General features: G+C 38.0%; 1 protein-coding gene across 6 annotated transcripts in view; it reads left to right on the top strand.

Moving 5' to 3' along the window:
• Positions 1-18,410, top strand: part of RPGR (retinitis pigmentosa GTPase regulator) — an 85,053-nt gene extending 66,643 nt beyond the window's left edge. For 2 of the 6 annotated variants that reach the window (XM_070289886.1, XM_070289881.1), the window contains one exon: positions 5,609-5,772. In XM_070289886.1, coding sequence (XP_070145987.1) covers positions 5,609-5,629 — 21 coding nt within the window. In that variant the 3' untranslated portion in view covers positions 5,630-5,772. Of the gene's footprint in view, positions 1-1,132; positions 1,469-5,608; positions 5,773-16,683 lie in introns of those variants that run through there. The other 4 variants (XM_070289883.1, XM_070289878.1, XM_070289885.1 and 1 more) reach the window with 4 other exon arrangements.
• Positions 18,411-24,852: the final 6,442 nt, after the last annotated feature.

Genomic DNA, 24,852 nt, shown 5'->3' with positions numbered 1-24,852 from the left:
TATTATTTTTTAGATTCCATATATTGTTGCTTAGTCGCTAAGTTGTGTCCAACTGTGTAACCCCATGGACTGTAGCCCACCAGGCTCCTCTGTCCATGGGATTTCCAGGCAAGAATACTGGAGTGGGTTGCCATTTCCTTCTCCAAGGGATCTTCCTGACCCAGGGATCAAACCTGTGTCTCCTGCAGTGGCAGGGATCAGAATACGGATTCTTTACCTCTGAGCCCCCCATATAGTATTTGTCTTTCTCTGTCTGACTTCATTTTAGTGTGATATTCTTTTAGGTTCATCCATGTTGCTGCAGTGGTATCTTTCATTATTTTTTATGGCTGAGTAATCCATTGTTGTTATTGTTCAGTTGCCCAGTCATGTCCAACTCTTTGCAATCTGGTGGATTGCAGCTCGCCAGGCCTCCCTGTCTCTCACCATCTCCCGAAGTTTGCCCAAGTTCCTATCCATTGCATTGGTGATGCCATCCAGCCATGTCATCCTCTGATTGCCTCTTCTCCTTGTGCCCTCAATCTTTCCCAGCATCAGAGACTTTTCCAGTGAGTCAGCAGTTCACGTCAGATGACCAAAATACTTGACCTTCAGCTTTAGCATCAGTCCGCCAATGAGTATTCAGTGTTGATTTCCCTTAAGATTGACTTGTTTGATCTCCTGCTGTCTAAGGGACTTTGAGGAGTCTTCTCCAGCACCACAGTTTGAAGGCATCACTTCTTTGGTGCTCTGCCTTCTTTCTGGTTCAGCTCACAACTGTACATGACCACTGCAATGACCATAGCCTTGGCTATATGGACCTTTGTCGGCAAAGTGATGTCTTTGCTTTTTAACACATTGTCTAGGTTTGTCATAGCTTTTTAACACACTGTCTAGGTTTGTCATAGTTTTCCTGTCAAGAAGCAATCGTCTTCTAACTTCATGGCTGCAGTCACCATCCACAGTGATTTTAGAGCCTGAGAAGAGTGAAATCTGTCACTACCTCCACCTTTTCCCCTTCTTTTGCCATGAAGTGATGAGACTAGATGCCATGATCTTAATTTTTTTTGATATTGAATTTTAAGCTGGCTTTTTCACTCTCCTCCACCTTCATCAAGAGGCTGTTTAGTTCCTCTTTGCTTTCTGCCATTAGAGTGGTGGTGGCTCAGATGGTAAAGCATCTGCCTGCAATGCGGGAGACCCAGGTTTGATCCCTGGGTCGTGAAGATCCCCTGGAGAAGGCAGTGGCAATCCACTCCAGCACTCTTGCCTGGAAAATCCCATGGACGGAGGAGCCTGATAGGCTACAGTCTATGGGGTCGCAAAGAGTCCACACGACTGAGTGACTTCACTTTCACTTTCACTTTCATCCACATATCTGACGTTGTTATTTCTCCTGGCAATCTTGATTCCAGCTTGTAACTCATCCAGCCTGGCATTTTGCATGATGTGCTCTGAGTATAAGTTAAATAAACAGGATGACTATAAATAGCCTTGTTGTTCTCCTTTCTCAATCCTGAACCAATCAGTTGTTCCATTCAGGATTCTAACTGTTGCTTCTTGACCTGCATACAGGTTTCTCAGAAGACAGGTAAGATGGTCTGGTATTTCCATATCTCTGAGTGTTTTCTACAGTTTGTTATGATCCACACCGTCAAAGGCTTTAGAATAGTCAATGAAACATAGGTAGATGTTTTTCTGGAATCCCTTGATTTTTCTATGATCCAGCGAATATTGGCAATTTGATCTCTGATTGCTCTGCTGTGTCTAAACCCAGCTTGATCATCTGGAAGTTCTCAGTTCATGTAATGCTAAAGCCTCGCTTGGAGGATTTTGAGCATAACCTTACTAGCATGGGAGATGAGTGCAATTGTCCGGTGGTTTGAACATTCTTTAGTACTGTACTTCTTGGGAATTGGGATGAGGATTGACTTTCCAGTCTTCTGGCCACTGCTGAGTTTTCCAAATTTGCTGCCATATTGAGTGCACACATATTAAAATAGCATCATCTTTTGATTTTAAATAGCTCTGCTGGAATTCCATCACCTCCACTATCTTTATTGATCTCCTTGATGGAAAGAATACACAGAAGAACTGTATTAAAAAGATCTTAATGATGTGGCTAGCCACGATGGTATAGTCTCTCACTCAGAGCCAGACATTCTGGAATGTGAAGTCAAGTGGGCCTTAGGAAGCACTGCTTCCAGTATAGATAGTGGAGGTGATGGAATTCCAGCAGAGTATGTGATGTACTTTTTTTTTTTAATTGAAGTAGTTGATTTGCAATGTAGGGTTAATTTCTATGGTACAGCAATGAAATAGAATCTGCATTAAATCTGTAGATTGCTTTGGGTAGTGTTGCCATTTTAACAGTATTAATTATTTCAATCCAAAAGCATGGGATATCTTTCCATTTCTCTTAATCATCTTCAGTTTCCTTTATCAATATTTTATAGTTTTCAGCATATAGGTCTTCCACCTCCTTGATTAAATTTATTCCTACATATTTTTTGACATTTCTTCTTTACTTAATTTTTCTAATATTTAATTGTTAGTGTAAGGAAATATAACTGATTTCTGGATATTAATCTTGGATTCTGCTACCTTGCTGAATTTGTTTCTTAGTTCTAATAGATTTTTAGGTTTGTTTTTTGTTTGTGTTTTTGGCTTTTTTGGCTATGCCACACAGCTTGCAAGATCTGAGTTCCTTGACCAGAGATTGAACCTGAGCCGCTGCAGAGAAAGCACCAAGTCTTAACCAGTGCACCACCAAGGAATTCCCTAGTTCTAATAGTTTTTATAATGAGTCTTTATGATTCTCTATATAGAGTACCATGTCATCTGCAAATAGTAATAGTTTTACCTTTTCCCTTCCAATTTGGATACCTTTTTTTTTCCTTGTCTGATTACTGTGGCTAGGACTTCCATTACTGTGTTGAATAGTAGTAGTGAGAGTGGGCATCCTTGTCTTATTCCTGAATTTAGCAAGAAGGCTTTCAGCTTTTCACTGTTGAGTATTACGTTGGCTGTGGGTTTGTTGCATATGCCTTTTATTATATTCAACTATGTTCCCTCTACCACTTCGGTGCAAGTTTTTGTCACAAATGGTTGTTGAATTTTATCAAATGCTTTTTCTGTATCTATTGAGATGATCATGTGGTCCTTTTCTCTTGTTTCTATGTTATATCACATTGATTAATTTGCATGTCTTGAACCGTCCTTGTGACCCTGGAATGAATCCAATTTGATCATGGTGTATGATACTTTTTATATATTATTGGATTTGGTTTGCTAATATTTTGTTTAATATTTTTACATCAGTATTTATCAAGGTACTGGCCTGTAATTTTCTTTTTTTGTAGTGTCCTTGTCTAGTTTTGGTATCAGGGTGATGGCTTCATAGAATGAATTTGAAATTTTTCCTTCTTCCTCAATCTTTTGGAATAGTTTAAGAAGCAAGTATAAGTTGTTCTTTATATGTTTGGTGGAATTTCACAGTGTACCAATCTGTTCCTGGACTCTTGTTTTCAGAGTTTTTTCTGTTGTTGTTATAGTTTTTATTTTACTTCTAGTGATCAGCCTGTTCAAATTATCTGTTTCTTCTTGACTCAGTTTTGGCAGGCTGTATGTTTCTAGAAACTTTTTCATTTCTTCTAGATTGTCCAATTTATTGGTATAAGTTCATAGTATTCTTTTATGATTTTTTTTTTATTTCTGTGGTATTAGTTGTTATTTCTCCTCTTTCAGTTATTATTTTGTTTGAATCCTTCTTCTTCTTTGCTTTTTGGTAAGCCTGCCTAGAGGTTTGTTGGTTTTATCTTTTCAGAAAAAAACAGCTTTGGGGTTTATTGATCTTTTCTATTGCTTTTTATCTGTTTTATTTCCTCTGTAATCTATATTATTTTCTTCCTTTTGCTGACCTTGGGTTGCAGTGGGTTGTAGTAGGAGAAGAGTGTGACCGCAGAGTGATAGTAGGAAGCAGTGTTTTTGGAGTGATGGAACTGTTCTATATCTTGATTTTGGTGGTATTGCCTAAAACTATACATTATAAAAACTGTACACCCATAAAAGGTCAATTTTATTACATTGATTTTTTACAATAACATCAAATAGACTTTTAAAAAAACCTAATTCAGTCAAGTAAATTAGATGGACCTTAAATAAGGAGACTTGAAAATCTAACTTTTGATCTAAAGGTAAAATTTGGGTTATCTTAGAGTAGTAGTTCTTAGCCAAGGGTATATGTAAAACACAGGGAAGTTTTTCAAATGTGACTGCCTATGATTTACCTGGTTCTGATTCACTAGGTCAAAGCTAGGATTGGTTATATCTGTTTAAAATAGTTTCCAAGGTAATTATTATCTAACAGAAAGTAGAGAATAATTTATTTGAACTGACAAATTATTATAAAACTTCAGAATGTTATCTCTCACAAGCGAACTACTATAATAATTAGAAGAAATTTCCACATCGTTTTCTCTGAAAGATCCTAGTTGTATTAGTCTAGGTAGCTGAACTTCTGTAACAGACTCTCCAAATCTGAGATAACACTGAGTATTTATTTCTTGGTCATGTCAAAATACACCAGCGGTGTGTAGATGACCTTGCTCCACACAGTATTTCAAGAACCTTGTCTCTTATCATTTGGTGGCTTTAGTATTCCCTTGGAGTCTTGCCATCCTCCAGGCCTGGAAGTTGTATATATCACTTATGCCCAGATTCCACTGGCATTCAATGGCATGGGCCCAACTTTCTATAAGGGAAACTGAAAAATGTTGGCTAATTGTGAGCCTAGGAAAACAAGGGCTCTACACAATGGAATATACTTAATCTATGTGCCAATGGAGGGCATATCCATGTATTTTCACAAATAAGAGTGAAGGACTATGGAATACTTTATACTTTTTATAATTTAAAACTCATTATTAAGATGTTGCCAACAGCATAAAAAGCCAAGTTTCCAAAGCATAGTTGTGTGTTACTAAGAATACTGGAAAATACATAGAAGAGTTTAATTTGGGCTTTGGAGTCCTCCCACCCTATTTCTCACCCTATTATTGCTTTTGATCACAAGGACCTGCTGACATCACCCCTGATTGTGTCCCTTGTACCCTGGTGAATGGTTTTGTCCTCTAGGTTTTGTTTATCACCTCTGTTCTTCTCCAGTGTATTCAGTGAAGATCCATACAGATGTGTTTCCTCCCTTCCTACTTCCCATGCTGTCATAGGGACTTGAGAAAAATTCACTTATTACACATTCATTATTACAGTATATAAAATTGTTATCTATATCCACAACATGTGTACTGTATGTCTTAGCACATATGATAAATAGGATGTGGTCAGTGAAATGAACATCACAGAGGTACTCCAAGAAGAATGCACACATGGAATGTAACCTTATCCCATTTTTCACTAAGAAAAATGCTAGAAAAGTGATTCTTTGGCTTGTGTGGTAGTGATGGCAACAGCATTTGTACATGTGGGAAGAGGTAGAAAGAGGAAGAAAAGTAGAAAATATCTATGATCTACTGAAACAGGAGTTTATCCCCTATTTTTGTATAAGGGCCTAAACATCAAACAAATGAAATAATCAATACATTTTGTCTGTTTCCTGTGTTTGTAACAGACTGCATTTGCATTGATTTGAAAGCAAGTTTTGTTTCCAAGAAGAGATGGCTTACAAGGGATTTTATGCCTCCTTCCTGCAAAGCTGAATAGAGTAACATAATTGCATGGTATTTGGGCCATCTTTCACAATCATTAATAAAGCGATTACTCCAGCCACAAATATATCAAAGTAAGTATTTTCAAGGGTCAGAAGAGAAAGTACTCCAAAAGACCACACCACAGAGTCTTCAGCATGAGGTCAGTGTCAGAACTCTATCATAGGGTTATGACTTCACAGTGGCAGGATTTTTATTTAGAAAGCCATCAAAATTTACTTCCATCAAAAATTGAAATATAAGACACAGGGTTCAGACAGTGTGTGGGAGAAGCAATAAAAAAAGGAATAAGAAGTATATGTAAACTGATAAAATCAGTGTCAATTAGGCAGTGGGTGTTTGATTTGCAAGCCTATATGTCGCTTTTTCCCTAAAATACCCAATTCTATAGATTTTGAATTCTCAAAAAGAGGCCTAGCTTTCGTCAGGATTGGTATCTAATACTAAGGGGAATGGTCATAAAAGAGAAAATTGAGAAGTTGGAAGAAATGTGACATTTTGTAAACTATAGGCAGTAAAAAGAGGCCTTGAAGGGATTGAAATAGCCATGGTTGAAAGAGAAATGGAAAACCACATAACTCAAAGAAACATGGACCTCCCTCCCCTGAACCATTGGATTTAAGCATAGCTGAAGAAGCTGAAGGAATTTGGTTGTGTCATACAAGCACAGTACATTTTCCTTTGAGCAAACTACATGCCATGCCCAAGTTTCTAAAAATAATACAAATGGTTTTATCAATGATAAAATAGCCTACCAAATGCTTTAAGTCTTGGGGCAAAAATCTGACCTCTCAGAAACTACTGCAGGAAAATTTCTTCTTATATTTGTGTAAACCTCAGTGTAGTTGGAAAATTGTTTTAATATTTCGACAATTAGTTATTAACCACCTCAAAAGTTCCCAGAAAAAGAGGAAATAGAAACATAAGCAACATTTGAAAATAATTTTCTGACTTTTAGAAATTGTTTTAGTAGGAAAAGACTAGTAATTTATCCTAACTGCCTTTAAAAAATAGAACTTAAAACAAGAGTTTTAAACTCCTTTGTTAAATTTTTTTTAACACCTTCTGATATTTAAATACCTTCATTAAATTTTTTTTCAGTTATTATACTTTTCAACTCTAGAATTTTCATTTGGTCCTTTTTAATGATTTTTATTTCTCTATTGAGTTTCTCTGTTTATTGACTGATTTTTAACATTTTCTTTTAATTCATTAAACATAGTTTTCTTTAATTACTTGAACAAATTTATAATACCTACTCTGAAGACATTCTCTGCTAAATCTAATATCTAGGTCTACTCAGAGTTGATTTCTATTGACTACTTTTTCCTGATTTGGGGGTACATTTTTCAGTTTCTTTGTCCAGTAATTTTTGGTTTAAAAGTGGACATTTTTATAATATTTTATATAATATTTCTCATAACTTGATTGTTTTATTTTTCTGAAAGTTTTTTTTTGTATAGTTGTTTTTTTGTTTGATGCTTTGTTACTTCTCTGAACTTAAACCATAGAATCTGTCTTCACCTACCTCCAACCCCCACAATGTCACCGCACTCAGCATCTACCTGCTGATGTCTCTATTCAGGTTTTTAATTAGTTTTACATTTTCGCCCAACTTCCTAAAGGTTGCCCATGTGTCTAAATAGCTTAGTTGGTTAGCCAGTTACTTTGGCAGAAGTTGTGTTCAGACAGTTGTGCTCGTCAGACTTCTACCCTCTGCTGATTAAACTGTGCGTGGTTAAGGAATGCATTCCAACTTGCAGCCAGTTCTTGTATTTCCCTTGGCTTTTACTTTTCCCCAGGATCTTTTGGAGCTCCCCCATATTTTTAGTTTAGCAGTCCATGTGTTGGTGTGGACTTACCTCAGCACGCTGTGGTTCACTGGTTTTAGGATCTCCCCATTAAATATCTGGCTGTAATCAGTCCCAAACTAGGACCTCAGCCTTGGAGTAGCAAAGCTGGGAAGATTTCCCCCTCTGTTACAAACCAAATTCATCACTTCTGTCTGGCAAATCTGTGGGTTTTCATCCTCTTCCCTTTATCCTTTCCAGGTGGTACCCCCAATAAATCTCTTCTACATTTAATTCACATTGGCAGTTGCTTTCTGGAGGACCTAAACTGATACCGTGGGTGGCATAGTTAAATGGGCCATCCACTTCACAGTTTTCACTGAGGAGGTGTGTAAATTAGAATTGGGTGACTCAGACCATCCTCACTCAAAAAAATGAGACTGCTCTGGAACTAACAACTGGTCTGTATTCAGGTCTACTAGCTGAAATCAAAGATACTGCTTGATGCTTAAAGGAACCCAGGGGTTAAATTCCTCCTGTAGAAAGGAATGAGGCAATCATATAGGAGAACATTCAGTGACCATTGGAATTTAGTCAGTTGTCACCAACCTGAGGTGGGAAAGCTAGGTTAGGAGCTGAAGGAGGATCCACAGAGGGTACCATCCTGGCAAAGACCTGAACCAGGAGATAAATAACCCAAGTTTTCCTAACTATATCAGTAATTGTATTCAGAAACTAGTGTTAATTATAGAGACCTGAATATAGTAGCTAAAAATGCAATGGTTTATTCTCTTGCATAAAACAAGTTCACAGGTAGACAGTCTTCAATTGTTATGACAACTCCATAAAATCCATCAGTAATTTAGAATCATCCTCACTTTTGCTCAGCCATTTTCACCATGTGGCTTCTGTCCTTAAGGTCAACCCATGTCCCAAGGTGGATGTTGAAACCTCAGCCATTACTAATATGTAGTGTAGGAAAGAGAACGAAGAAAAACAAAAAGCCCTCCCCCACCCCCAACTGATTCAGCTCCTTTAAACAACTTTTCCCAAAGTTGCACTTCTACTAAATCCCATTGGCTAGAACTTGATCATGTTTCCACAACAGGGGGGTCAGAGGCAGAAGATGTAGTCATTTATTCTGGGAAGCAGTGTGCCTTAGCTAAAAATCAGGCTTCTGTTATCAAACAAATATTTTCTACAATGATCCTTCAGTTTTAAAAAATCCATTAAATAAAAAAATTGTTTTTAATTTTAAAAAAATTTAAATAAATTTTAAAAGAATGGATTTATTTTTTCAAGTTGAACAGTGGACAGAACTAGACGGGAACTTGAGGCAATATTTCTTCTTATGGGCTCCGCTAGAGACCAGAGGACAGATTCGACCCCTTTTGTGAACCATGGCATGGAATTGTCCACAACCACCAGGTACTAGAGAAGAGCCCTGCTCACTCTTCTGGAGACCCTGGAAAGACCCCAGATATGACATTCATTAGGACGCAACTCCATGATATTTTATATATCATTAAAGACTTCTTTTCTTTAAGCTAACAGAAATTTGAAAGGCTCAGCCACATCTAGGTTACAAAAAAGAGATGATTTTATATAAACTTTCTTAACCAGTTTGGTCTTGCATAATCATGGCTCCCCAGGCCTTCCTCCCAAAAGGTATTGGCTATTTTAAAATAGCAAAATACATTCAACCAAATTGGCTGTAAAAATCTACTAAATACAAACTCTCATTTGGTAACAGCCTGTCTTACACACACACACACACACACGTGCACGTGCAAGCACGTGTGCACAAGTACACACATTCTAGTGAAAAATCACCCCAGGTCCAGAATTGAGTCTGATGAACTGCAGTCACATTTACTTAAATACTCTGACTTTACCTGAGAAGAAGTCGTCACTGAACACACGGCAGCTTTTAGAAGAGATTTTTAAAAGGTAAACAGTTTTTGCCTTCTCTCTAATTATTCATGGAATGAATATATCATTTTCCTATGTTGGAACTCCTGTATTGATGAGACATATAAATATGTATAAGTGATAATAATTCATGTTAATGAGGTATATAATATAACAGATACCTTCTAAAATGGAAGCATTCAGCAAGAGAGACTTTAAACTTGACTTTCCCCATTCTGGACGCCAGAATCGTGCCTACAACTGTCAGGCAGAAACTCCCATTCCAAGTATCTACCTACCGTAACACATGGAAGAAGCATTTCATTCAGAACTTCATGAAGACAACCCATAAATTTACCAAGAATCATACATGTGTATATCTCATTACAAAGTTAAAGCATGACTATATACAGTAATTATTACAATAGCACTTAATAAGCATTGCTGCATCACACACTGTTCTAAGTGCTTTCAAGTCAGTTAATCCTCACAACATGCCTATGAGAAGAGTTTTATTTCCCCAATTTTCAATGTATACTTGAGTCACAGAGAAGATAATGAACTTGCATAAGAACACACAGGTTTTAAATGGATTTCTAACTTTATAAAACCTGTGTTTTTAATCACAGTACTTTACATTGTGTACAGTCATTTACACATGAATTTCCTTTGTTTTCCTCTGAAGAATTGATGAATATCCTTAGCCAGGTGTGGCTAATAAAATGATCATTTTGATTCTGTATTGTTTTATTTTGTTGTGTTATTTAAGTTCTGCTGACAAGTCCTCTTCTGGGTGTCATGTTGCCATCTCTGCTGGGGTCTGTATTGAGTTAGGCTACATGTATTGACTTTGTACTGTATCAGCTTAGCTAAGCCCAGAACTGTGTTTCTCAGAATTGCCTTGTTTGTATGGTTCTGGTTTCTGGTTGGCCACAAGAGACTTTAGAAGGTAAAGATTCAGGTCAGTGTAAGGTGCCAGGCAATACTGCAGAGCACGCACACTGCCACTGATACTCTGGCTTACCTTGTTAGCACCACATGTCAGTTGGACACACAGGTTCTTCAGCTTCTGCCTGACCTCCTTCAGCTTCTTCAAGTTCTGGGCCACACACATGTGCAGCTGCGTAACAAATGATGCCAATTTCTGAAGGTCACCCACATCACTGAAGCTGGAGATGGTAATAACAGACAATTTCCACTTTGTCCTTGCATGTTCCGGTTTCCACTTGTTCTCTCCCACTTCACATTTAGCTTTCCTGACAGCTACCCCTGCTATCTACGGGGAGTCCAGGCTCATCACCAGGTGCAGAGACAACAGCATTTCATAGAGTTCTCACAACGTCTAATCCTTATGATAAATTTCAAACTCTGTGTGGTTTACAGTGGTTCTGCATTCCTAATCAAACTTGAATGGGCTATGATGACAAATTAAAAAGCCAATAGCTTAACAAAGGTTTATTTTGAGCTCAGATCAGGAATCCAGTGTGAATCAGCAAAGTGGGTTGGCCAACACTTTGTGCATACAGTAAATTGTTTGAATTTTAGCCATTCTGAATGGTACATAGCATTCTCTTGGTTTTAATTTGAATTTCTCTAATGATGTTGAGCATATTTTCTGTGCTTATTTGTCATCTATTTATATACTTTGGATTATCTTTTCCAGATTTGTCAGGTTGTTTATTATTGATGGAGTTTTGAGAGTTCTTAATGGATATGTGACTTGCAAATATTTTCTCTCCATCTGTGGCTTGTCTTTTAACTTTCCTAACACTGCTTTTTAAAGAACAGATGTTTTTAGTTTTGATGAAGTCATTTTAATATATTTTTTATGGATTGTGCTTTCAATGTCATATCTAAGAAATCTTTGCCTACCCAAAAGTCACTAAGATATTCTCCTATATTTTCTTCTAGATATTTTACAGTTTTGTTTTACATTCAGGACTAGTATCCTTTTTGAATTGGTGTTTGTCTTTAGTGTGAGGTATTGCTCAAAGTTTTTTGTTGCAATATGAATGTTAAATTGTTACAGCACTAAAGGAAAAGACTACCCTTTCTGTATTGTATTGCTTTTGCACCTTTGTCAGAAATCAGTTGACCTTGTATGTGTGGGCCTATTTCTAGACTTTCTGTTCTGTTTCATTGATTTATTTGTCTACCTTTATACCAGTGCCCCTCTGTCGTCTTTAATGTAGCTTTTTAGTACATCTTTGAGTGTTGTTTCTACAAGTTTTTCTTAAAAGATTTGTTTTTTGTCTTCAAAAACATGTTTACATTTCTATATTCATTTTAGAATCAATCTGTAAATTTCTATTTAAGAAGCCTACTGAGGTTGTGAAAATTGAATTAAATTTAATATATAAATCAGTTTGGGGAGAATTAATATTTTAACAATCTTGAGTCTTCTGATCCATGAACTTTAATTTCACTTCAAGTGAAGTGAAGTCGCTCAGTCGTGTCTGACTCTTTGCGACCCCATGGACTGTAGCCTACCAGGCTCCTCTGTCCGTGGGATTTTCCAGGCAATAGTCCTGAAGTGGATTGCCATTTCCTTCTCCAGGGGATCTTCCCAACCCAGGGATCGAACCCAGGTCTCCTGCATTGTAGACAGATGCTTTACCGTCTGAGCCATTATTGTTTTGGGTATACAGATCTTACAAGCTTTTGTCAGATTTATACCTAAACTTTCAATTGTTTGTATAATATAGAGAACTCATTTACTAGTTCTAATTTTTTTTTGAAGATTCTGTTTTCTACATAGACAATCATTTTATCTTTGAATAGACAGTTTTACTTTTTCTCCCCAATCTGAATATCTTTGTTTTCATTTTCTTGCCTGATTGCATTAGTTAGAACTTTCAGTACAATAGTAAATAGGAGTGGCAAGAGTGATTGATTATCATGATCTTAAGGGAAAAACATTCAGTCATTCATCATAAATTATAATATCAGTTGTAGTTCTTTTGTAAATAAATGCTTTTTATTGGGCTGAGGAAGTTGCCTTCTAGTTTCAAGTTTGCTGAAAATTTTTATGAGGAATGGATGTTGAATTTTGTTAGATACTTTTTCTGCATGTATTGATATTATCATATAGCTTTTCTTTTATGGTCTGTTAATGTGAAATAGATTGATTGAATTTTGAATATTAAAATATTTGTATTCCTATGCTAAACTCTTTTTGGTCATGATGCATTATACTTTTTATGTTATATATCGTTGGATTCAGTTTCCTAAAATTTAAAGAATTTTTACATCTGTGTTCATGAGGGAAATTGATCTGTAGTTTTCTTCGGTGGTTTTTATCTTTTGGTAATATCTTGGACTGGTTTTGCTATCAGCATAATGCTGGCCTCATAGAACGAGTTAGGACATACTTCCTCCTCTTCAATTTTCTCTACAAGTTTATGAGAATTGGTATCTCTTAATGTTAAGTAGAGTTCACCAATGAAGTCAACAGGGCCTGGAATTTTCTTTATAGGGAGGTTTTTAACTACACTTGTTGACTCTTAAATGCTAGAACCTAGGCATGATACCAGAGAAGGCGATGGCTCCCCACTCCAATACTCTTGCCTGGAAAATCCCATGGGCGGAGGAGCCTGGTAGGCTGCAGTCCATGGGGTTGCAAAGAGTCGGACAGACAACTGTCAGCAGAGAACTACTGACATGACTGAGTGACTTCACTTTCACTTTTCACTTTCATGCATTGGAGAAGGAAATGGCAACCCACTCCAGTGTTCTTGCCTGGAGAATCCCAGGGACGGGGGAGCCTGGTGGGCTGCTATCTATGGGGTTGCACAGAGTCACACACACTGTTCTTGCCTGGAGAATCCCAGGGATGGGGGAGCCTGGTGGACTGCCGTCTATGGGGCTGCACAGAGTCGGACACAACTGAAGCGACTTAGCGGTAGCAGCAGGCATGATACATTACACTTGTAACCAGAATCAACCCCACGGTTCTGACTAATTGCAAGAAGGCTGAGAAATGTAGGGGAGCACATAAATATACAGTGGTCAGTAAATATCTGTGCCATATGGTGTTTGGAAAATTTATAGAAAATTATGTCTACTTTGAGTAATTGTTCAAAGTTTACAATTGTGAGATGTAGCAACTACATTACTAGGCAGGCTTGTCCCCTCCAACCCTGCAAAAAAAAAAAACACATGGCTTTTATCGTACAACTCTGGAAATAAGATCATATTCTCTGTGCTGTGGCTCTGTTCTCTCAGTGGAAACTCAGTTTTCTCCTCCTATGGCTTCTGCTCCACATTGGTGAAGAGAGGATTTTCTCCAAGTTAGGCTTTGGCAGGAAAAATAATTTCTAGATTGGATCCAAGATGAAAATGGTTCCTTGGGCTTATGGAAACACAAATACCATGACTCTTCCTGTCTTACACTATAAATATTCCAGTGTCTGCAGAAGCTTCTCTTGGCTGCTGAACTGTTTAAATATTTCTTATGCACCAATATTTAGGATACAAAACCCCACCAAAGTTTGAATTTTATTAAAACTTTCATATTGCTAACACTAGTTTCTTTTGCATGTCAGATAAATATATTTGATCATAAATTAAGAACTTATTGGAAGTTATATCACTCAGGGCACATGTTAAGATGCTGCAACAGAGAACTACTATTCAGTGACTTATTCAAGGTATATATATCTCTCTCAGATCACAGCTGAGAAATGTGCAGTCCAAGGCTAGTAAAGCTACTCTGCTATCCTCAATAGAGGGCTTCCATGTATTTCATGGTTCAAGTTAGCTTGGGTCCAGTTCTCATTGTCTCCCAGCCAAGATTAAAGGGAAAGACTCATGAGAGCACATGAACCTTCCGTTGTAGGGGAACAAGTTGGAAATATCATTACTTTTGCTTTGCTCCAATGACCAACACTTAACCTCATAAAGACACCAAATTGCAAACAAAGATGAAATATTATCCTGAGCTTAGAATCCAAGTGCCTAGGTAAAGCTCAGGAGTTCTGACAGTGGGGTGTGTCAGTCATTTTTTAAAAATTTGAAATATAGTTGATTTACAATGTTGTATTAATTTCTGCTATCCAGCAGTTATACACACACACATACACACACATTCTTTTTTTAAAAAAAGTTATTTATTTATTTGGCTGTACCAGATCATAGTTGCAGCACTCAGGATATTTTAATCGCCACATGAGGAATCTAGTTCCCTGACCAGGGGTTGAACCTAGGCCCCCAGCATTGGGAGCAAAGAATCTTAACCATTGGACCACTAGAGAAGTCCCTACGTTCTTTTTTTAAAATATTCTTTTCCATTATGGCTTATCACAGGATATTGAATATAATTCCCTGTGCTATAGAGTAGGACCTTGTAGGAGTTCTTTTGTTAAAGAGAGAGACTGGGTATTGGTGGAAAATGAGTAAGCTTCCAGGAGTGCACAATATGAACAGGAAGACAGAAGAAAAAGACTTGGAAACAAGCAAAAGGAGGCCAGTGTTGACTGGGGGCATGGCTCACAGGAAACAGGTGTTTTTCCACAAGTTGTACTTTAGTTTTCGGTTCAAAGGATTCATTACCAAAAGAAACCACTCATTACACACAAATAAATAATTTCAATTTTTTATAGAAGATTATTTGATTTCATTTCAATATGCAGTCATTAAAAGAAGAGAAATAGAAACAATAGAGAAAAGTAACAGCACAAACATCACCAAATTGGCCAACCAATATCCAGATTAAACAGCACTGGGAAGTCCCTGGTTAACAGCAACCTGGAGTCCCAGTTGGAAAAAGGCCTCAGGCAGTGTGTCCATCCCATGGGTGAGACTTCAAATTGGAGTTTGGGGGGCTCCCGCTTATAATCCCAGGCTGCAAACTGATACCATCAGTTTGCATGCAAAAGTGCCACTCTGGTTTAACTTGTACAATGCTATTTGTTTCACCTTGTGAGTCATAAAACTTGTTAGGCCCAGGAGGGCTGGCCAGGCCCTCAGGAGCTTAAGAGGATTCAAGACCCACTCTCTTTCTTATCTAAAGTGCTGCCTAACTTGATGTGCTTGAGGGCAGACATGTAATCCGGGCAGTGTCCAGGCAGGTCAGAGGCCTGCTCTCTTGCTTCTGAAACCTGAGCAAGACTTCCTCCATTTTAAGTTCCTTAACAACAGGTGTTGTAGGAACACTAGGGCACTGCTCCTGGGTTAAAGGGAAAAAAAACAAACCTCCACCTTTTTTGTAATTTTTCTGTCACTTGTTCTAGATTCAAGGTCCAAATGACCAAGAAAAGATACCTACCTTACACTGTATTGGGTAAATAAGGAAGAATTTGATGAATGTGACCTCCTGAAATCCCATGGGTGTCCAGGAGTAGGAGTTCCCCAGAAAGAAATTGGAGTGCTATTTGGAAGGGGTGTTGGGCTATCACAAAACACATATCTACCATATCAATCACTTTAAATATTTACCAGAATACTAGTACCATCTAATTTATTTGACCATTCCAAATACAAAGTTGTGGCAACTATAAAAAAGAAGTCATCAGTATATCCCATATTCTGCCAGGACCTCGGTTTTGCTGGTGCTTTCTTTGTCATGTTTCTTCTACCTATGCCTTCTTTCCCATTCTTTGTGTTTTTCCAAACTTTATTATCTGTTGCTAGAACTACCTCTCCTTGGCTAGGATTCTTGGGATGCAAGTAAGAGAAAACCCTAACTCAACTATTACAAACAATAAGGACATGTATTACCACTGATATCAAACATTCCAGAATCCCAGGTAGGCTACAGGCATCCTAGATCTGGGCTCTGGGCTTGTTTCTCTTGCAGTTTTCTTCATTTCCCCCCTTCCCCACATGTATTGCAACCAGTCTCAAGCTGGTTGTGAAATGGCTGATATATTCCACACATCTCCTCCATGTATAACATTAGTGGAAAAGAGGGACTTCTCTTGTCTGTATGATTCTTTTAGGAGTAAGGTGGATGCTGCCTATATCCCTCTTCAAGCTTAAAGGGACTTATTTTCCTAGCTGCTGAGATTATTTCCTTCTGAGAGCCTGCAGCTGTCAACTCGTTTTGGAAATGCTCTTTGCTGAAGATAACTGTCTTCCCAAGTTCATGTTGCCTACCTGGGAGCAGCCCATATTCAATTATCTCAAATGTTTAAGGACCCAGGCTCTTCCACCCAGCTCAGAAAAACTCTGTGAGACCATAGAGTTCTTGGTGGATTGACTGAGGCCTTTGTGGAGGCTACATTATAGCTGAACTTTTCCCTCAACCACATCTTGCTGCCTTCTCTTTGATCTCACAGGTATTGACCACAAGTACAGGTGGCACAAGAGAAGACTCTACACATGGACATCACCAGATGGTCAAAACCGAAATCGAATTGATTATATTCTTTGCAGCCAAAGATGGAGCAGCTCTATACAGTCAGCAAAAACAAAACCAGGCGCTGACTGTGGCTCAGATCATGAACTCCTTACTGCCAAATTCAGATTCATTTGAAGAAAGTAGGGAAAACCACTCAACCATTCAGGTATGACCTAAATCAAATTCCTTAAGATTATACAGTGGAAGTGACAAATAGATTCACGGGATTAGATCTGATAGACAGAGTGCCTGAAGAACTATGTGCGGAGGGTTGTGACACTGTACATAAGGCAGTGATCAAGACCATCCCCAAGAAAAAGAAATGCAAAAAGGCAAAATGGTTGACTGATGAGGCCTTACAAATAACTGAGAAAAGAGAAGCTAAAGGCAAAGGAGAAAAGTAAAGATACACCCATTTAAATGCAGAGTTCCAAAGAATAGCAAGGAGAGATAAGAAATCCTTCCTCAGTGATCCATGCAAAGAAATAGAGGAAAACAACAGAATGGGAAAGACTAGAGATCTCTTCAAGAAAATTAGAGATACCAAGGGAATATTTCATGCAAAGATGAACACAATAAAGGACACAGATGTTATGGACCTAAGAGAAGCAGAAGATATTAAGAAGTGGCAAGAATACACAGAAGAACTATACAAAAAAGATCTTCATGACGCAGATAACCACAGTGATGTGCTCACTCACCTAGAGCCAGACATCCTGGAATGCAAAGTCAAGTGGACCTTAGAAAGCATCACTATGAACAAAGCTAGTGGAGGTGATGGAATTCCAGTTGAGCTGTTTCAAATCCCAAAAGATGATGCTGTGAAAGTGCTGCACTCAATATGCCGGCAAATCTGAAAAACTCAGCAGTGGCCACAGGACTGGAAAAGGTCAGTTTTCATTCCAATCCCAAAGAAAGACAATGCCAAAAAAAGCTCAAACTACCACACAGTTGCGCTTATCTCACATGCTGGCAAAATAATGCTCTAGATTCTCCAAGCCAGGCTTCAACAATATGTGAACCATGAACTTCCAGATGTTCAAGCTGGATTTAGAAAAGGCAGAGGAACCAGAGAGCAAATTGCGAACATCTGCTGGATCATCAAAAGAGCAAGAGAGTTCCAGGAAACATCTACTTTTGCTTTATTGACTATGCCAAAGCCTTTGACTCTGTGGATCACAACAAACTGTGGAAAATTCTAAAAGAGATGGGAATACCAGACCACCTGACCTGCCTCCTGAGAAATCTGTATGTAGGTCAAGAAGCAGCAGTTAGAACTGGATATGGAACAACAGACTGGTTCCAAATCGGGAAAGGAGTACATTAAGGCTGTATATTGTCACCCTGCTTATTTAACTTATATGCAGAGTTCTTGCCTGGAGAATCCCAGGGACAGGGGAGCCTCATGGGCTGCCATCTGTGGGGTCGCACAGTCAGACAAGACTGAAGCGACTAAGCAGCAGCAGCAGCAGCAGCAGCCGCAGAGTACATCATGTGAAATGCCAGGCTGGATGAAGCACAAGTTGGAATCAAGATTGACAGGAGAAATATCAATAACCTCAGATACACAGATGACACCATCCTTATGACAGAAAGTGAATAAGAACTAAAGAGTCTCTTTTTTTTATATTATTCACTTTAATAATTAATATGCCCTAATCTGCATTTATTTTTTTTATTTTTTTATTTTTTAAATTTTAAAATCTTTAATTCTTACATGCATTCCCAAACATGAACCCCCCTCCCACCTCCCTCCCCATAACATCTTTCTGGGTCATCCCCATGCACCAGCCCCAAGCATGCTGCATCCTGCGTCAGATATAGACTGGCGATTCAATTCACATGATAGTATACATGTTAGAATGGCATTCTCCCAAATCATCCCACCCTCTCCCTCTCCCTCTGAGTCCAAAAGTCCGTTATACACATCTGTGTCTCTTTCCCTGTCTTGCATACAGGGTCGTCATTGCCATCTTCCTAAATTCCATATATATGTGTTAGTATACTGTATTGGTGTTTTTCTTTCTGGCTTACTTCACTCTGTATAATCGGCTCCAGTTTCATGCATCTCAACAGAACTGATTCAAATGAATTCTTTTTAACGGCTGAGTAATACTCCATTGTGTATATGTACCACAGCTTTCTTATCCATTCATCTGCTGATGGACATCTAGGTTGTTTCCATGTCCTGGCTATTATAAACAGTGCTGCGATGAACATTGGGGTACATGTGTCTCTTTCAATTCTGGTTTCCTCGGTGTGTATGCCCAGAAGTGGGATTGCTGGGTCATAAGGTAGTTCTATTTGCAATTTTTTAAGGAATCTCCACACTGTTCTCCATAGTGGCTGTACTAGTTTGCATTCCCACCAACAGTGTAGGAGGGTTCCCTTTTCTCCACACCTTCTCCAGCATTTATTGCTTGCAGATTTTTGGATCGCAGCCATTCTGACTGGTGTGAAGTGGTACCTCATTGTGGTTTTGATTTGCATTTCTCTAATAATGAGTGATGTTGAGCATCTTTTCATGTGTTTGTTAGCCATCCGTATGTCTTCTTTGGAGAAATGTCTATTTAGTTCTTTGGCCCATTTTTTGATAGGGTCGTTTATTTTTCTGGAGTTGAGCTGCAGAAGTTGCTTGTATATTTTTGAGATTAGTTGTTTGTCAGTTGCTTCATTAGCTATTATTTTCTCCCATTCAGAAGGCTGTCTTTTCACCTTGCTTATATTTTCCTTTGTTGTGCAGAAGCTTTTAATTTTAATTAGATCCCATTTGTTTATTTTTGCTTTTATTTCCAGCATTCTGGGAGGTGGATCATAGAGGATCCTGCTGTGATTTATGTCTGAGAGTGTTTTGCCTATGTTCTCCTCTAGGAGTTTTATAGTTTCTGATCTTACATTTAGATCTTTAATCCATTTTGAGTTTATTTTTGTGTGCGGTGTTAGAAAGTGATCTAGTTTCATTCTTTTACAAGTGGTTGACCAGTTTTCCCAGCACCACTTGTTAAAGAGATTGTCTTTACTCCATTGTATATTCTTGCCTCCTTTGTCAAAGATAAGGTGTCCATAGGTGTGTGGATTTATCTCTGGGCTTTCTATTTTGTTCCATTGATCTATATGTCTGTCTTTGTGCCAGTACCATACTGTCTTGATGACTGTGGCTTTGTAGTAGAGCCTGAAGTCAGGCAAGTTGATTCCTCCAGTTCCATTCTTCTTTCTCAAGATTGCTTTGGCTATTCGAGGTTTTTTGTATTTCCATACAAATCTTGAAATTATTTGTTCTAGTTCTGTGAAAAATGTGGCTGGTAGCTTGATAGGGATTGCATTGAATTTGTAAATTGCTTTGGGTAGTATACTCATTTTCACTATATTGATTCTTCCAATCCATGAACATGGTATATTTCTCCATCTATTAGTGTCCTCTTTGATTTCTTTCATCAGTGTTTTATAGTTTTCTATATATAGGTCTTTAGTTTCTTTAGGTAGATATATTCCTAAGTATTTTATTCTTTTTGTTGCAATGGTGAATGGAATTGTTTCCTTAATTTCTTTTTCTACTTTCTCATTATTAGTGTATAGGAATGCAAGGGATTTCTGTGTGTTGATTTTATATCCTGCAACTTTACTATATTCATTGATGAGCTCTAGTAATTTTCTGGTGGAGTCTTTAGGGTTTTCCATGTAGAGGATCATGTCATCTGCAAACAGTGAGAGTTTTACTTCTTCTTTTCCAATGTGGATTCCTTTTATTTCTTTTTCTGCTCTGATTGCTGTGGCCAAAACTTCCAGAACTATGTTGAATAGTAGCGGTGAAAGTGGACACCCTTGTCTTGTTCCTGACTTTAGGGGAAATGCTTTCAATTTTTCACCATTGAGGATAATGTTTGCTGTGGGTTTGTCATAGATAGCTTTTATTATGTTGAGGTATGTTCCTTCTATTCCTGCTTTCTGGAGAGTTTTTATCATAAATGGATGTTGAATTTTGTCAAAGGCCTTCTCTGCATCTATTGAGATAATCATATGGTTTTTATTTTTCAATTTGTTAATGTGGTGAATTACATTGATTGATTTGCGGATATTGAAGAATCCTTGCATCCCTGGGATAAAGCCCACTTGGTCATGGTGTATGATCTTTTTAATGTGTTGTTGGATTCTGATTGCTAGAATTTTGTTGAGGATTTTTGCATCTATGTTCATCAGAGATATTGGCCTGTAGTTTTCTTTTTTTGTGACATCTTTGTCAGGTTTTGGTATTAGGGTGATGGTGGCCTCATAGAATGAGTTTGGAAGTTTACCTTCCTCTGCAATTTTCTGGAAGAGTTTGAGTAGGATAGGTGTTAGCTCTTCTCGAAATTTTTGGTAGAATTCAGCTGTGAAGCCATCTGGACCTGGGCTTTTGTTTGCTGGAAGATTTCTGATTACAGTATCAATTTCCGTGCTTGTGATGGGTCTGTTAAGATTTTCTATTTCTTCCTGGTTCAGTTTTGGAAAATTGTACTTTTCTAAGAATTTGTCCATTTCTTCCACGTTGTCCATTTTATTGGCATACAACTGCTGATAGTAGTCTCTTATGATCCTTTGTATTTCTGTGTTGTCTGTTGTGATCTCTCCATTTTCATTTCTAATTTTATTGATTTGATTTTTCTCTCTTTGCTTCTTGATGAGTCTGGCTAATGGTTTGTCAATTTTATTTATCCTTTCAAAGAACCAGCTTTTGGCTTTGTTGATTTTTGCTATGGTCTCTTTAGTTTCTTTTGCATTTATTTCTGCCCTAATTTTTAAGATTTCTTTCCTTCTACTAACTCTGGGGTTCTCCAACTCTTCCTTTTCTAGTTGCTTTAGTTGTAGAGTTAGGTTGTTTATTTGACTTTTTTCTTGCTTCTTGAGGTATGCCTGTATTGCTATGAACTTTCCTCTTAGCACTGCTTTTATAGTGTCCCACAGGTTTTGGGTTGTTGTGTTTTCATTTTCATTAGTTTCTATGCATATTTTGACAAATGCTAACAAGTATGAAAGGGGAAATCAACAATAACACAATAATAGTGGGAGACTTTAATACCCCACTCACACCTATGGACAGATCAACTAAACAGAAAATTAACAAAGAAACGCAAACTTTAAATGATACATTAGATCAGTTAGACCTAATTGATATCTATAGGACATTTCACCCCAAAACAACGAATTTCACCTTTTTTTCAAGTGCTCATGGAACCTTCTCCAGGATAGATCACATCCTGGGCCATAAATCTAAACTTGATAAATTCAAAAAAATCGAAATCATTCCAAGCATCTTTTCTGACCATAATGCATTAAGATTAGATCTCAATTACAGGAGAAAAACTATTAAAAATTCCAACATATGGAGGTTGAACAACACACTTCTGAATAACCAACAAATCACAGAAGAAATAAAGAGTCTCTTGATGAAAGTGAAAGAGGAGTGGAAAAGTCTGCTTAAAACTCAACATTCAGAAAACTAAGATCATGGCATCTGGTCCCATCACTTCATGGCAAATAGATGGAGAAACAGTGGGAGGCTTTATTTTTGGGGGCTCCAAAATCACTGCAGATGGTGACTGCAGACATGAAATTATTATTTTTTGATTTATTTATTTTAATTGGAGGCTAATTACTTTATAATATTGTGGTGGTTTTTGCCATACATTCACATGAATCAGCCATGGGTGTACATGTGTTCCCCATCCTGAACCCCCCCCCACCTCCCTCCCCACCCATCCCTGTAGGTCATCGCAGTGCACCAGCCCTGAGCACCCTGTCTCATGCATCGAACCTGGACTGGTGATCTGTTTCACATATGATAATATACATGTTTCAATGCTATTCTCTCAGATCATCCCAACCTCTCCCTCTCCCACAGAGTCCAAAAGACTGTTCTTTACATCTGTGTCTCTTTTGCTGTCTTGCATGTAGGGTTATTGTTGCCATCTTTCTAAATTCCATATATATGTGTTGCTGCTGCTGCTAAGTCGCTTCAGTCATGTCTGACTCTATGTGACCCCATAGACAGCAGCCCACCAGGCTCTGCTGTCCCTGGGATTCTCCAGGCAAGAACACTGGAGTGGGTTGCCATTTCCTTCTCCAGTGCATGAAAGTGAAAAGTGAAAGTGAAGTCGCTCAGTCGTGTCCGACTCCTTGCGACCCCATGGACTGCAGCCCACCAGGCTCCTCCATCCATGGGATTTTCCATGCAAGAGTACTGGAGTGGGGTGCCATTGCCTTCTCTGTATATATGCGTTAGTATACTGTATTGGTGTTTTTCTTTCTGGCTTACTTCACCCTGTATAATAGGCTCCAGTTTTATCCACCTCATTAGAACTGATTCAAATGTATTCTTTTTAATGGCTGACTAATATTCCATTGTGTATATGTACCACCGCTTTCTTATCCATTCGTCTGCTGATGGACATCTAGGTTGCTTTCATGTCCTGGCTATTATAAACAGTACTGTGATGAACATTGGGGTACACGTGTCTCTTTCAATTCCGGTTACCTCAGTGTGTATGCCCAGAGTGGGATTGCTGGGTGGTATGGGAGTTCTATTTCCAGATTTTTGAGGAATCTCCACACTGTTCTCCATAGTGCCTGTACTAGTTTTCATTCCCACCAACAATGTAAGAGGGTTCCCTTTTCTCCACACCCTCTCCAGCACTTATTGTTTGTAGACTTTTTGATAGGAGCCATTCTGACCGGCATGAGATGGTACCTCATTGTGGTTTTGATTTGCATTTCTCTGATAATGAGTGATGTTGAGCATCTTTTCATGTGTTTGTTAGCTATCTGTATGTCTTCTTTGGAGAAATGTCTGCTTAGTTCTTTGGCCCATGTTTTGATTGGGTCATTTATTTTTCTGGTGTTGAGCTGCAGGAGTTGCTTGTATGTTTTTGAGATTGATTCTTTGTCAGTTGCTTCATTTGCTATTATTTTCTCCCATTCTGAAGGCTGTCCTTTCACCTTGCTTATAGTTTCCTTTGTTGTGCAAAAGCTTTTATGTTTAATTAGGTCCCATTTGTTTATTTTTGCTTTCATTTCCATTATTCTTGGAGGTGGGTCATAGAGGATCCTGCCGTGATCTATGTCGGAGAGTGTTTTGCCTGTGTTTTCCTCTAGGAGTTTTATAGTTTCTGGTCTTATGTTTAGATCTTTAATGCATTTTGAGTTTATTTTCGTGTATGGTGTTAGAAAGTGTTCTAGTTTCATTCTTTTACAAGTGGTTGACCAGTTTCCCCAGCACCACTTGTTAAAGAGATTGTCTTTACTCCATTGTATATTCTTGTCTCTTTTGTTAAAGATAAGGTGTCCATAGATGCGTGAACGTATCTCTGGGCTTTCTGTTTTGTTCCATTGATCTATATTTCTGTCTTTGTGCGAGTATCGTACTGTCTTGATGACTGTAGCTTTGTAGTATAGCGTGAAGTCAGGCAGGTTGATTCCTCCTGTTCCATTCTTCTTTCTCAAGATAGCTTTGGCTATTCAAGGTTTTTTGTATTTCCATACAAATTGTGAAATTATTCATTCTAGTTTTGTTAAAAATACCGTTGATAGATTGAATCTATAGATTACTTTTGGTAGTATACTCATTTTCACGATATTGATTCTTCCGATCCATGAACATGGTATATTTCTCCATCTATTTGTGTCATCTTTGATTTCTTTCATCAGTGTTTTATAGTTTTCCATATATAGGTCTTTTGTTTCTTTAGGTAGATATATTTCTAGGTATTTTATTCTTTTTGATGCAATGGTGAATGGAATTGTTTCCTTAATTTCTCTTTCTGTTTTCTCATTGTTAGTGTATAGGAATGCAAGGGATTTCTGTGTGTTGATTTTATGTCCTGCAACTTTACTATAGTCATTGATTAGCTCTAGTAATTTTCTGATGGGTTTCTGTAGGGTTTTCTATGTAGAGGATCATGTCATCTGCAAACAGTGAAAGTTTTACTTCTTCTTTTCCAATCTGCATTCCTTGTATTTCTTTTTCTGGTCTGATTGCTATGGCCAAAACCTCCAAACTATGCTGGACAGTAGTGGTGAGAGTGGGCACCCTTGTCTTGTTCCTGACTTCAGTGGAAATGCTTTCAATTTTTCA

This window comes from Ovis canadensis, chromosome X (genome assembly GCF_042477335.2).
Source record: "Ovis canadensis isolate MfBH-ARS-UI-01 breed Bighorn chromosome X, ARS-UI_OviCan_v2, whole genome shotgun sequence".
NCBI classification, from domain to species: domain Eukaryota; kingdom Metazoa; phylum Chordata; class Mammalia; order Artiodactyla; family Bovidae; genus Ovis; species Ovis canadensis.
The sequence above is the reverse complement of the archived record's forward strand: the minus strand, read 5'-3'. Positions and strand labels throughout refer to the sequence as shown.